This window comes from Octodon degus, unplaced genomic scaffold, assembly GCF_000260255.1.
Source record: "Octodon degus isolate 3935 unplaced genomic scaffold, OctDeg1.0 scaffold00089, whole genome shotgun sequence".
Taxonomy (NCBI): Eukaryota; Metazoa; Chordata; class Mammalia; order Rodentia; family Octodontidae; genus Octodon; species Octodon degus.
Genome location: NW_004524665.1, coordinates 10,514,032 through 10,528,245, shown reverse-complemented (window position 1 = coordinate 10,528,245; position 14,214 = coordinate 10,514,032). Strand labels below are relative to the sequence as shown.

The 14,214-nt window shown below is 53.0% G+C and overlaps 1 protein-coding gene across 2 annotated transcripts; it reads right to left on the bottom strand.

The window, feature by feature from the left end:
- Positions 1-392: 392 nt before the first annotated feature.
- Positions 393-8,755, bottom strand: Bok (BOK, BCL2 family apoptosis regulator). 2 transcript variants are annotated; one of them, XM_023722050.1, is made up of 5 exons: positions 8,537-8,755; positions 7,999-8,247; positions 6,061-6,189; positions 1,904-2,067; positions 393-1,212 (listed from the first exon to the last, which is right to left on the bottom strand). In XM_023722050.1, exons 2-5 carry the CDS (start codon positions 8,216-8,218, stop codon positions 1,087-1,089), a joined length of 639 nt encoding a protein of 212 aa, XP_023577818.1. In that variant the 5' UTR covers positions 8,219-8,247; positions 8,537-8,755; the 3' UTR covers positions 393-1,086. The 2 variants fall into 2 exon arrangements, with proteins under 2 accessions (XP_023577818.1, XP_004637430.1); XM_004637373.2 differs by lacking the exon at positions 8,537-8,755 and adding an exon at positions 8,344-8,530.
- Between the last annotated feature and the right edge of the window lie 5,459 nt (positions 8,756-14,214).

Sequence of the window (14,214 nt, the reverse complement as noted above, 5' to 3'; positions counted from 1 at the left end):
GGTGCCTAGAAGTGCAGGGTCCTGGGTGTGCAGTGAAGGGCTTAGCCCACACCTGAAGACATAACTCTCCGTTACTTATGGGGTATCTAGGCGGGGAATGAAGTCCTTAAGCTCATCCTTTCTTTTCTACTCTGTCCAGTGCAGTCTGGACCAACAGCAACCCCATGACCTCCTTAGTCTGACTCCAGTCACCCGAGCCTGGCTCTCCTAAGAGCCTGCGCAGGAGCTCCAGGGGCAACACCTCAGTGTCTGCTGCGCCTTACACTCCAGTGTCCATGTTCACTCCTCCATGGTTGGGGACAAGTGTTAGTACCTTCAGACACCAGACAGCTCCTAGGAGCCCCCTCCCCAGTATTTTTCTAGCAGTTCAAGGAGACCCTTAGACACAAGACTGACTGTCTAACATGAAAATGAGTCTGAAGTTTATTCCCAGCCTCCCTCCACAGGCCTGATTTGCCTTTGACCCAGGACAGCATGGGCCCCTGTAGCACGCAGCCTGGCAGGGGTCACAGGGAGCTGGAGAGGGCAGCTCTGGTCACATGCCCCCCTCAGCACCACATCACTTGGTCTAGACGGGCTAGCAGGGGCTGTGGGCCTAACGAGTGCCCTGCATGGGAAACTGGGCATCAAGAAGGTGGGGACATTCAGGCCTCTGACACCAGGAGGGGCCCGGGTCCCAGTGTCCGAGTTCTTGGTCCTAAGGGCAGCACGAGAGATGGATGGGTCATCCTCACCCTGCAGGGGACAAAGCCTCTCTGGCTTAGCTCCTGCATACCATCCTATCCACAACTGGAGCCCACACCCTGCCCCCCACACTGGGACCCCATCATGGTGATAGCCGATGAATGCTGTACATTGGGCTCAGCAACTAGCACAGAGGCCCAGATTGCTAGTGCAGAGCCTGCTGCCCCGAGGACTGAGGCCATTTCGCATCCCACCGAGGCCCTTGCTGAGGCAGGGCCAAAGGCTATCCCTGGATCTTGGGCAGAGGCTCTGAGGAAGGCTGGGGCATGGGGCTCTGGAGGGGGACAGGTTGTCCAGGTGCTGCAGGGCTCCCAGGTCGGGCACAGGGTGCCAGGCAGGCACTCATCTCTCTGGCAAGAGTACAAAGAAGGCAGCCTTCAGGAAGCGCCCGAAGCTGCACAGTGCGGCCACAAGCCAGTGGGAGTGGAGGCCAGGGTCAGTGCCAACCACGCACTTCAGGATGTCAGTCTGCAGGGAGGAGAGGACAGTTGGGGAGAAAGGTCAGGCCCCAGCCCCAGCGTCCTGCCACAGTGGCCTGCAAGGTTACCTAGGGAAGGACTGGAGCCCAGCACATCACAGGGCCACCCCTCAGCACAAAACCCACTGAAGGTGCAGGAGGCCCAGCATTCCTGCTAGGGCCCTCAGAGCCTGCACTCCCAGGAAGGGACTAGCCTGGCTTCAGACCTCTAGGAGGGCACCGACTCTGCCAAGGAGCAGTCCCAGTGCCACTTAGGGCACACACTGACCCCTACCCCCCCAGCCCAGCCTGGTAGGAAGGGCAGTCTCTTAAGCCAAGGGCCTGGACATGTAGGTGGCTCCAGACACGGGCATCAGAGCTCTCTACCCACATGGGACCTGGTACAAAGGTTGCTGGGGTAGCTGAGGGTCAGCAGGGGCTGAGGTCTTGACTGAAGGCTGCCCAAGGTAGGGAGGGGACACCAAGCCCACTGTCCCTTCCCTTCCCCTCCCTGCTGAGCCTGAGGGTCTGAGCGCTGCCTCTCCTGTGCCACCTGATGATCACTCCTGCTGGCTGCCTCCCAAGGCCGTGATCTTGACCTCAGGGCAGGATAAGAGCCAGATCTGGGGAGCCAGCCCGGGGCTGCCCACAGGTCCCAAGGCCTGGGCCTGCCACCCTCTCCCCATGCAATGCAATGCTCACCCATCCACCACGCCGCCGCAGCCAGGTGGCCAGGGTCTTTCGCACAAACTCTCCCAGGCAGTCGACAAGGGCATGAACCATGGCAGGCTGGGCCTGTCGCACACAGTCCACAGCCAGCCCCGCGGCTACTGCGTAGAGGGACACCACCTTGCCCCATGTGATGCCTGCAGAGAGAGGACAGCAGGTGAAGGACCTGGTGCAGGCCTGTGGACCCTAAAGGGGCCCAGCCACCACCTTCATGGTCTGACTTAGGCCCAGGGCAGTCCTCATGCAGATGGACATCCTGGCCCCCCGCACATGGCGCAGACCCATCAGCCCACTGTCTGATGGAGGAGGCCACCGAGCCTGAGAGAATGGCCACACCCTGGCAGTGTCCACCCTAGCCTGTTCATCTGAATGGCACTGCTGGGCGTCTGATAAAGACAGACTCGGGTACCAGCTGCAGACCTCCTGAAAGCCAGGACCAGGACAAGGCTCCCTAGAAGGAAGGATGTGCTCAGTCATGTGATATGATGCTTCCCCGTGCTCATGTGGCTCATCCAAATGTGAACATAGAGCAGAAATGGGCGATTCACAATGATAAGGCGCAAAAAGGACATTAGACGTGAAAAAAGTTAACCACACTAATAATAATAAGAAAGGTAAATTAAAATGAGATGTCTAATTCCACTAAAGCCATGTAAAGCCATGTGAAGAAAAGATGCCAACAGTGTGTGGCAGACAGGACGCTGTTTGGCAGAAGTGGAAGCAGTTTGTGCCAAGTCTATGCAGCACCTTTGATCAACTTTCTCTGCACCAGGGTGACCTCTGACAGTGTCACTGCAGCACAGCAGAATCACCACTGCACTCATGGGCTATGGGCAGACCAGAGGCATCCCCTGCTATACAGGACTGAGGTCTGATGGCTGCCACACGCTGAGCTTCCAGACATAGGAAACGGAGGCTGCAACTGCCCTGACTCAATGCTCGTGACAGGGAAGGACTGGACAGTCAGACAGACTCGGAGGGGCGGCAGCTGGGGATGGGGGTCAGGACCACAAGTGGGCACCACATTCTGGGCAAGAAGAACTCCTACAACTGACAGGTGGGGATGCACAGTGCCGAGTGTGCCAAATGGCACTGAGCTGTGCCCTTCCCAATGGCCAGTGGTGTGACACGAGTTTCACCTCCGTAAGTGGGAGAACCCTGAATCAGACCATCACTTCTGAGCCTGAACTCTATTGATGCTATGTCCCATTTTTCTCAAATCCAATTATGAGATCCCGTCGGCACTTCCCTATCCCAAGAGAACTCAGATGCCATCCTGGTCCTCTCTCTGCCATGCTTCCAAACAGGGCTCTGCCCAAGTGAGCAGGCTCACAGATGGCCTTGCTCTTGCCTGTGCCCAGGGCACTGGGTGCTGTGTGAACAGTGACAAGTCCTCAGGGCCTGATGCCAGGACTGAGTGCCATAGCAGCTGCCATCTGTGCAGCTGGCAGAAGAGCTTGCTGTCCTGTGGACAAACAGCGCAGCCTTGTGCTACAGTGTCTAGAGACCACAGGGCCCAGGGGCGCTCCAGAAGGGATTCTGTTTTCCTTGGGCTCTTGTATTTTCTTTTTCATTGAGACATAATTTCATTACCATAAAATTTATCTTTCAAAAGTGGAATGAGGGGCTGGGGAAATGGCTCAGTGGAATAAGCGCTTCCCTGGCAAGTGCAAGGGCCAGAGTTCAATCCCCGGTTCCACAAAAAAAAAAAAAGTGGAATGAGGCAGGAAGATCACTGTAAATTCAAGGTCAGCTTAGGCTACCTCGTGGATTTAAGCCCAGCCTGAACCATACACCAAAAAAGACTGTCACAATGACCCAATCCCGGATATCTTCACTAACCCCACAGCCATGAGCAGTTACTCCATATCCTCTTCATCCCTGATCCCCTCGGGCCCACTTTTATCTCTACTGATCTCCCTACTCCAGACACTTCCCAGGAGTGGAGCCACAGTCCACTCAGCTCTGTGTCAGGCATATATCACTCAGCACTTTGCTGTCCAGGTCTCAAGCTAGCATAGGTCAGCACTTTATGCCTTTTTACAGATGAACAATATTCTGTGCTATTTATTTATTTATTTATTTATTTATTTATTTATTTATTTATTTATTTTTGTGGAACCAGGGATTGAACTCGGGTCCTTGCGCTTGCCAGGCAAGTGCTTATTCTGCTGAGCCATCCCCCCGGCCCCTATTCTGCATTCTTTGGTCTATGGGAGGACATGTGGGTTCTTTCCTGTGTGTCTGTGTGTTGTATCTGGGACAGAAACTAGGGTTTGATCTGAGCTACATCCTTTTGTTTATTTGTGAAACTGGGTCTAAGTCACTAAGTTGCCTGGCCTAGGCTGGAACCTGCCACCCACCCCCCCAGAACTTCCAGAGCTCTGGATGACAGGCAGGGGCCACCACACCCAGCTCACTGCTACTTTTTAGCTGTGATGAGTAACACACTACGAACATTCCTGTGCAAGTTTCTGTGTCGCATGTTTTTATTTCTCTTGGGCATATGCTGAGGAGCAGACCTGCCGGATAATCTGGTGACGGATAATCTGGTGACTCGAACCGGCCTGGCTCCCAAAGCAGCTGCACCACAGCAGGGGGTGGCATACAAGGAACCTGTGCTGACTGCCAGGCTGGCTGTGCTCCTGCATCCGAAGCAGCCTTGATCAGTGCTTCCCTAATGACCAGTGACAACAGCTATCTTTCAGGTGCTTTCTGGCTTACTGTCTTATTTCTATCTGTGTCGCCATGGGGGCAGCCATGTAGTCTCATGTACTCAAGCAGGCCTCTGCTCTGCTCCCTGCTCAGGTGGTGTTGGGAGTCAGGGGGTTCAGAAACCAGACAGCTTTGGGCCTGACCCAGAAGGGTTCCCTGCCAGCTGGGAGCAAAAAGGGGTGAACATAGTGATGGAGTACGGGTCATAGTTGCTGACTTCCACAGGCTTAGCAGAGCTCCCCCAGAAAGTAGGCCACCCTTGTCATGACCCTTAGCACCATCGCCCTCCTCTTCCCACCCCTCTCCTCCCCTAGGAGGATACCTCTGGGTGTCCTTTGCAAGACCCTTCAGGCAGAGGTACTGTTCTCCCCGGCCACCGGCCCTGTCCCCTGCTCACCCCTCCACCTCACAGGGCTCAGGCCCCCATGGCACCCAGAGCTGAATGTGCATTCCTGCCATTTCAGTTTAACAATAACCCACAACCGTCAGACCAACTATTCCTGCCATTTCAAACCAGCCCAAAACTCTTCAGCCAGCTCAGGGACCCAGAGACAGACCCCTAGACAGAACCCACACACCAGTGACACTCCAGGGTGGGGTGAGGTGGTTGCAGGCCCAGGCACCTGCCACTCTGCTTCCTTCCTGAGCTTTACCCATAACCACCTTCACCAAGAGCTACCCACTGCCCTCTCTTTGCCCGGTGTTTCCTGTAGGGCATAGGGGCTACACCAGCTGATCCCATCTGTCCCCTGATGCCTCTCTCCTCTAGGCTACGCCCACCTCAGGCTGCATACAGGACCCACAGAGCCCACATGAACCCAATGTGGGGGGCCACAGCATGATGGCCTATAAACCACAAAGGCTGAGTACCCCAAGGAGCACTGGGCAGGAAGCATTGCCCCCACTCCACTGGCCCACCCACCCCGGTGTACAGCACAGACTGTGGCACCTGCTGCTCCTTGGGAGGGGTCCAGTGTGTGCTGCAGAAACAAGGTAAACCGAGGGCACAGGACAACCCCTTCCAGGACCCAGCCTTGGGAGCCTGCCCTTACACGGGCCCCATGCCTCCCGTCACTATGCCCCAGCCATGGTGATTGACAGTGCTCCCACTACACCAGCCACCAAGTAAGAAGGCACAGCCAGCCCACCCTGTCCCTAGAGTCAGAGGAGCCTCCCCAGAAGAACAACTATGTTCAACATAAGTCACCCCTCAAGTGTTGGGGGCAGGGCCTTCTGAGTAGGGTGCGGCTGCTTCTCACTCTGTTCTTTGGGAGGCCAGGACCACTAGGCCCCCTGGAGGTTGCCTTCACATGACAGGGACTAGGGCTTCCCTGGCACCCTCAGCTCTGCCTGGTCCCCTCACCTGCTGGGCCCCATCCTGAACTCCCCTGGGGTACGCATGCCCGGTAGCCTACCTGTTGAGAAGATGTGGCCTGCCACAGCCAGGAATGCGTCAGTCACCACGGGCTCTGACTGCAGGGAGATGTGCAGCTGGCGGGCCACGTTGCGGTACACGCTGGGCCGGATCTGCTCCAGCTCGTCCCCTGGCAGACACACATGTGGGTGAGAAGCAACGCACATACAGCCCCTGGCCAGGCTGGCTGGGGACTCCATGACCTCCAGCCCGATCACCACCTGCCTTCAGCCAGTCCCACCTCCACTAATCTGATTCTCACCCCACCTGACCTTGCCAGCTGCCCCCAACCTCAGGCCCTAGCGGCAGAGACCCAGGAGGTACTGGGCCCCAACCCCCAGACTGAGCTGGCTGGGCCGGTGAGGCAGGAATCCATCAGAGGAGCGTGGGCTGTGCCTGCTGGTGAGTCACAATGGGCAGCGGGCGGGCAGGCAAGCAGGCAGGCAGCTGAGCTGCTGGGGCAGCGGCTGGAGGGACAGGAAAGAGGCCAAGGCCCAACCTAGGAAGGGGTAGGCATCAGAGCCCACACAGGTAGACACAACACTCCCCCAGAACCTTGAAGGGGCTCTTGGCCTGGTACGTTAGGAGAACCGACTCAGAAAGCAGAGCCTAGCCTTGGCTGCTGCACTGCACATACCCTAGCCTGGGCTCATGCACCAGAGCTCTTGGCCCACTGGGGAGGAAACAATTCCCATGCCTGCCCCGAGGGGCTGGGACACTCTTGGCACAGGGTGCAAGCCCTCGGAAGACAGTGCTGGGAATTCCACACAGCCCCTGGCTTGGGTGTCCCCGGGCCAGCCACTTCACAAGCCAAAGCAAACAGGGAAATGCTACCGACAGCGATAAGGCCAGCTGTGCTCCATCTAAGTAATTAAGATCCGGAACTGGAGCAGAACCCGAGGCCCACCAAGGGTGGGGGTGGCACGGAAATTCCCAGGGCTGGCCTGGCTGCTCCCCAGCATAGACCCTGGAGGCCTCCTGGGACTGGCCCCAGGACACAGCTGCAGGGATGCAAAGCTGCTCTCCGTGCTGCTGAGGGCCTGTGGGCCCATGCAGGGTAGGGAGCCCCGAGCAGCACAAAACCTAGCTGCATTCTTGGGATCCCCCCTGAACTATCAGGATGTGCTCACCTGGGGGTGTGGAAACCCTGAGTGCTGCTTGCTGAGAGAACAGAGGGACACATGCCAGCCTGGGCACACAGCAGCCTGGCCCGATGGGGGACAATGGTCCTCACTGAGTCCTACTCACACACTGGGCACTCTGGGCCTGGCCAATCCTCCCAGCAGGTTTGCTCTGCTCTGTTCCCCACTGCTGCCCAGAACCTGCCCACCCCGCAAACACACACACACACACACACACACACACACACACACTACCAAGCAGGCTGCACAGGCTACACAGCCCTGCTCCCGGAGACTAGCACAGCACACAGACACGGGGTCCACAGCACAGGGCAAAGCAGTGTTGCCCCAAGAAAAGGCAACCACCCCTACCCCCCAGCCCCCACCCACAAGGGCACTGGTTCCTATCCACTACCAGGGCCTCCTGTTTCTGGGGCACGGACAAGGCCGGCTGGTTGGCTGCATGGGGTGGCTCAGGGTCTGTCTTCCCTCCTCTGTGGCCCAGACTTTAGGGAAGGTGCAGAGTCTCGGACCTGTGACTCCAAAGACAAGTGCCCCATTGCTCCCCAGGGAACCAGGGAGGTCTCCAAATGCAGAGAAAGAGCAGCAAGGGATCTCAGCCAGAAACTTTCAAAAGTCTTATTTTCCAAAACAAACACGGGACACGTGGTCCCAGCAAAGATCTCTGCGCCCTGCTGAGTCCAAGGGTCACTAAACCAGGCGAGCTTTAGCTTTCTGCTAGTGCTGGCCAGGATGTCAGGGCAGCGAGCGGACGTGGGGGCGCGCGGAGGAGACTGAGGCCGGGCGGAGACACTCACCCAGGCGCAGCAGCACAGCACACACCTCCGCCAGGCGGCCCCCCGGCACTGCCGCGCGCTCCGGCGCGCTCCAGGCCAGGCCGGCGCGCAGGAGCCGCGCGTGCACGAACTCCCGGCCCAGCGCCTTGGCCTGGGCCACTAGCTCCTTGTCGGTGGGCGAGCGCTCAAAGGCATCCATGATCTCGGCGGCGAGGACCGAGGAGCGGCGCAGGACCTCCATCGCGAGCGCGTAGACGGGGGCCGCCACACCTGCGGAGACAGCGCTCAGGATCGGGCCGACTCCGCGGGGCTCCTGCTCGCGATCGCGGCCCGGGACCCGCCCTCCCCGGCCCTCCCCCACACTACCAGGCTGGCTGCACGGGCTAGGGTGCGCGGGCACCCGCTGGGCGCGCCCGGGACGGGGACTCTGCGACGCCAGGCCCGCATCTCCCGAGCCCGGATCGCGTCCTCAAGTTCCTGGGCTCGAGCGCGGCGGCGACGGCGACGGCGACCGGTCCCGGGACCCGAGGTCCCTCCCCCCGCGCGGGCGCCAGCTCACCTCTCTCGCGGCGTGGGCGGGACGAAGGTCCGGAGTGGACTCCACGCTCCCGACCCCGCCCCGGGCCCCGGGCCACGCCCCGCAGTGGTCCGCGGCTTCCCGCGCTCGCCGGCTCCGGTCCCGCAAGCGTGCAGGGTGAGCGGCGAGGTCCCGCCCGCAGGGGCGAGGCCCTGGCTTTGCCTTCTAAGGAGACTGCAGCCCCTGGGCGGAGCGCGGAGGCCCGGAGCCGCCCCCGCGGCTTAAGGAGGCCCGAGCCGGTTCCCGGGACTCCGTCGCTCCGCTGGACGGCCAACCTGTCTTCTGACGGATTTTCAGAGATTCTTCATGCGTTCTAGCTTAGTGCGTTCTTGTCTGGCATGAGCATTTGTATTCTCGGTTGATACTGGAGATTTTGCAGAGGACTTCTGTGAGGTGTTTTGCTTTTATTGAACAAGTGGGATTTTTTTGCTTTTGTCGTTGTTTGGGAAGGGGTTGTTTTGTTCTTTTGTACATAATCTCTGTTGCTCATGCTGGTCGTGAATTTAAGAACTCAAATGATTTCTCCTATCTCAGTCTTCGGAGTTCTGGGATGCAGGCACCAGTGAACCCAGCCAAAGTAATGAATTAGATTTATCAATCTTTTCTTTCATAATTTGGGGTTTTTTATTAGGGTATTCTCCTAATGGTTTCATTCTTTGAGGAGCTTGTTTTAAGGCGCACCTTTAGATCTATGAATTGTCACTGAGTAATCCTTGTGAATATTGTGGTATAATTTTTTTTTTTCTCCATGAAGCTGTAATGTAATCCATCATCGTTTACTTCAAAGCTTCTCATGGAAGGGTCTGTGTCTGGACTTCGTTCTTATCCACTGGTCTGTTTCTTTATGTTGGAGTCAACCTCACATATTTTGAGCAACAGGATTAACCAATTTGACCTAATTCACATACGTAACGCTTCACCCCAAAGCTGTAGAGTACGTAGTCTTTACCTACGCACAGACGATGTTTATCAAAATAGGCCACAGCCTGGGCTCTAGACAACTGCCAGCAGATTTCAGGGGACTGAAATCATGCAGCGTGTCTTCTCTGAATTAAATTAAAAATCAACTACAAGAAAAATTTCTAAAAGTCTCTTAACTGCTTAGGAAGGAATATACATACAAATAACCAGTATCAAATAAATCAAATGGGATCGGTCAAGTTCTAGGCCAGTCTGGGGCACGTAAGTGAGCTCAAGACCTGCCGGAACTACATAGGGAGAAGCTATCTCAAAACGAAACCAAACAAAGTCTGTGGGATGCACCTAAAGCAGTAGGCAGAGGAAAATTTATAGTGTTAGGTCAGCGGGAAAGTTCAGCTCACTAAGCACCCGCTTGGCAAGCACAGGTACTGTGGCCACGCTGGCCCTCAGGCGCTCTGAGTGGGCTACCGAGTCCAGGCATGGTGGCGCATGCCTGTAATCCCAGAGCTCTGGAGGCTGAAAACAGGAGGATGACTATGAGTCTGAGCTGCACAATGAGGCCCTGTAGCAAATACGTCAATAAAGATATAAATTATAGTGTTAGATGAAAGGTTGAACACTAATGTTCTAAGCTTCACTCAAAAAAATGAGGAAAAGAATAAATCCAAAGATAAAAATAGGGGCTGGGAAGATGGCTCAGTGGAATAAGTGCTTCCCTGGCAAGTGCAAGGGCCTGAGTTCAATCCCCAGTTCAGCAAAATAAATAAATAAATAAATAAAAATAGGGTTGGGGAGATAGCTCAATAGAATAAGCGCTTGCCTGGCAAGCACAAGAGTCTGAGCTCAATCCCTGGTTCTGCCAAAAAAAAAATTTGTTCTTTTAGAGATTAATGGAATAAATCCCAGGAAAGAGTAAATTTAAAAAGAGAAAATAAAATTACCACCTTAAATAATGAAAAAGAGTACATCTTTAGAAATATTGCAAATATTAAAAGGATAATGAGAGAACAGCATGAACAACTTTATTACATTTTATTTTTTTAATTTATTTATTTTATTTGTGTGTGTGTGTGTGTGTGTGTGTGTGTGTGTCCAGCTCAGCCCACCAGGGGGCGGGGCTGGCTGGCATGTGGTGCTGGGGGATTGAACCGTGGTCCCTGTGCTTTGCTAAGTTTGTTCTAAGTAGGTGCTTTAGACCACTGAGCCATCTCACCAGCCCCTACATTTTATTTTTAAAGTTAATTTCATTGGTACACTTTAGATATCTATAATGATCACATTTGTCCTGGAGAATTTGTACCCATACCTGATAGATCTTGATTCTTCTTTTTTCCTAATCCACTCTCCTCCCTTTATCTCTCCTTCACTTATTTACAAAGTTTTGCTTCCATTTTTTCTTCTATTGCTTTCTTTTTCATTCCTTCCTTCCTCCCTACCAACTTCCCTTGTTCCCCTTGCCATTTGAACATTTTGTTCCCTATTTCCCAATATCTATTATACATTTTGGTCCTTATTTACCCTTTCAGTTTCTCACACCAGAGGAAAAAAATACAACATGTAAACATGTGTGTCTGATTTATTTTACTTCACTGTAGGGTTTTAAGGTGTATCCAGGGGCTGGTGAGATGGCTCAGTGGTCTAAAGCATTTACTTAGAACAAGCTCAACAAAGCACAGGGACCGCAGTTCAATCCCCCAGCACCACATGCCAGCCAGCCCCGCCCCCTGGTGGGCTGAGCTGGCCACACACACACACACACACACAAATAAATAAAATTAAAAAAATTAAGGTGTATCCATTTACCTAGAAAAGTCTCATTTATCCTTCTTTATGGCACAACAGTTTTATTCATTACATTGTTTTTGTTTTTTTTTTAAAAAAAAAAAAAAACACATCTCCAGGGCTGGCGAGATAGCTCAGTGGACCAAACACCTGCTCTTAGGCAAGTGCAGCGCTAGGGATTCGATCCCCTGCACCACATGCTGCGCCAGCCCCGCCCCCAGGGTGTGCTGAGCAAACCTCCAAGACCAGCTGGTAGTACACACCTGTGATCCCAGCGCTGGGGAGTCTGCAGACAGGAGGACCACTAGGAGTCCAAGCTGCATAGTGAGGCCCTGTACCACATACTTTAAAAAAAATTCTTCATCCATTCATCAGTTGTTAGGCATCTGGTCTGTTTCTCAGATTTAGCCAGTACACATCGTGCCACCATAAACGTGGTATGCACATATTGCTGCAGTACCATGCTTCTAACTCTTTCAGGAAGATGCCAAGAGGAGGAGTACACGGCTAAAGAGGAGCCTCTAGCTTTTGTTTTGTGAGGACTCTCCACACTGACTCCCACAGTAGTTGCACCTGTCTACGCTCCCACCAACCGTGAAGAAGAGTTTGGGTTTTTTTCCCCCATAGCCCTGCTAATATTTGTTATTGGTTGATTTCTTGATAATAGCATTTCTGGAGTAAGAAGAAATCTCAGCGTTGTTTTAATTTGTATTTCTCCAGTGACTAGTGATGTTTAACACTTTTTAATATGTTTTTTGGGAAGCAGTATATGTTTTTGGCTTCTATTTTTTCATCTAAAAAGTGTCTGTGTTTGCTCCCCAGTGCTAAAAAAAAGTCTGTTCATTTCAGATGTCCATTTTACTTTTTTTTTTTTTTTTTTTTTTTTGACCAGGGATTGAACTCAGGGCCTTGTGCTTGCCAGGCAAGCGCTTATTCTACTGAGCCATCTCCCCGGCCCTAATTTTTGTTTTTGAGACAGGATCTCATTATGTAGCCCAGGCTGGCCTTAAACTTATGTCCGTCCTCTTGCCTCAGCCTCCCCAGTTCTGGGATTACAGTTGTGTGCCACCATGCCTGGTTTGATGCTCATATTTTGATTGGGTCTTTAAATTTTTGGGGGGGGCCTGATTTTTTTGAGTTCTTTATTTTAGATATTAGTCATTTGTGTAACCATCTACTTTATTTATTTTTTTTAGAATGCTACTTTTATTTTATTTTATTTTTAATTTATTTATTTTATTTATTTATGTGTGTGTGTGGCCAGCTCAGCCCACCAGGGGGTGGGGCTGGCTGGCATGTGGTGCTGGGGGATCCGAACTGCGGTCCCTCTGCTTTGTTAAGCTTGTTCTAAGTAGGTGCTTTAGACCACTGAGCCATCTCACCAGCCCCTGAGCCATCTCACCAGCCCCCTTCTACTTTAAATATTAGATGAAACACACTTTAACAAAACTGACACTAAAAGGCAGACACGATCTGGATAGTTCTGTACCAATTTAATAAACTTAGTTTGGGGCCGGGGAGATGGCTCAGTAGAATAAGCACTTCCCTGGCAAGCGCAAGGGCCTGAGTTCAACCCCCAGTTCCACCAAAAAAATAAAATAAAAATAAACTTAGTTCACAACTTAAGATCTTTCCACAGCAAAGATGGTTACAGATGGTTTCACTGAGATTCCTAAGTGAAAGAACTATCACCAATCTTACACAAAGCTGCCCAGAGAACAGAAGATGAGGCACGCCTTCCCAGATCACTTTGTGAGACCAGCAGGCCAACACTGGCCAATGCGCTAGGCACATTGCGAGTGGCAAGGGTGGCTATGGAGCATCTGTTAAGTGTGGCTTCCCGTGGGCCTCCTTTAACCTGCAGGTGTTGGTGTTAGGTCTCAGCAATAAGAAAGTGACTGAGACTCTCACTGCCACTTCTTGTTCTCCTTTTCTCTGCTTGTTTCCTGGCTGCCTGGGGAGGTGCAGGTAAGCAGGCAGAGCCTACAGACACTTGCATCAGGAGCTCCAGGAGCCACGGTGAAGCTGAGTCACAGGATGTTCTATACAGAACATTGACAGCAGTAGGATCCAGAAACACCCTAAATGTTTAAGTGAGAATGAAACCAATCTGGCTGAAAAACTTTATCTAGACCTTCACAGCTGAGGCCAGCACCCTCGCTGGCATGAGTCCTTACTTAGTGATGACAGAGATTAAAAGTGAGGCAACAGTAATATTTACAGCCAGAAGCATTCATTGGAAAGTAAGAAAAAATGGCAAGGGACTTAGCTAAGGAGCTAACCATGACCAAGCCAGCCTCTTAAAGGAAAGTGGAACATAGGAAGGGTCTGGCTTACTACTTGGAGGGGGCACTCCCTGAGGGTCAGACTAGCCAGTTCACAGAAGAGCAGGCCCCAGGTTTATGTGGTGCTGTGATGCAGCCCTGGTTTCCTAGCTCAGGGGAGCCTTCAGGGCTTGAGGGGCAGTTTGGCTCCAGTAGGATGGCTGTCATTGCCTGGGGCCCATTAGTCATGGGGGCTCTGCTGGAATCCAAGGTGACCCTAGATTCTGGACCAGGGAGTCTATGGGTGTCACTGAGTGGCCCTGTTAAGACTCTTACCCCTGTGATGAGATAGATGAGGTAAATTTAGGGCTAATAAACTTTGTTTTGCTAACATTTAGACATACTTTCCCTGTAGGCTAGCATACCTCTGTGCAGGGCTGAGAAGGATTTGACCCGAATTTCACAAAATGAAGGTCAGGCTTTGTTCTACTTTTAGTCAACTATTGGGCATCTGTAGGCCCAAGGAAGAGTCAGTTTTTAGTAAAAACCACTTTTAAGTCCCTGATTGCCTCCAAAGAAAGCACAGAACATGCCTTTAATAACCAAGAGGTTATGGTTCCAGGAGTTTGTCCTTTGTCCCTATGAGAGCTCTGAGGCCCTCTGTCTTGTAAGGGTCTCTGAGGCCCTCTGTCT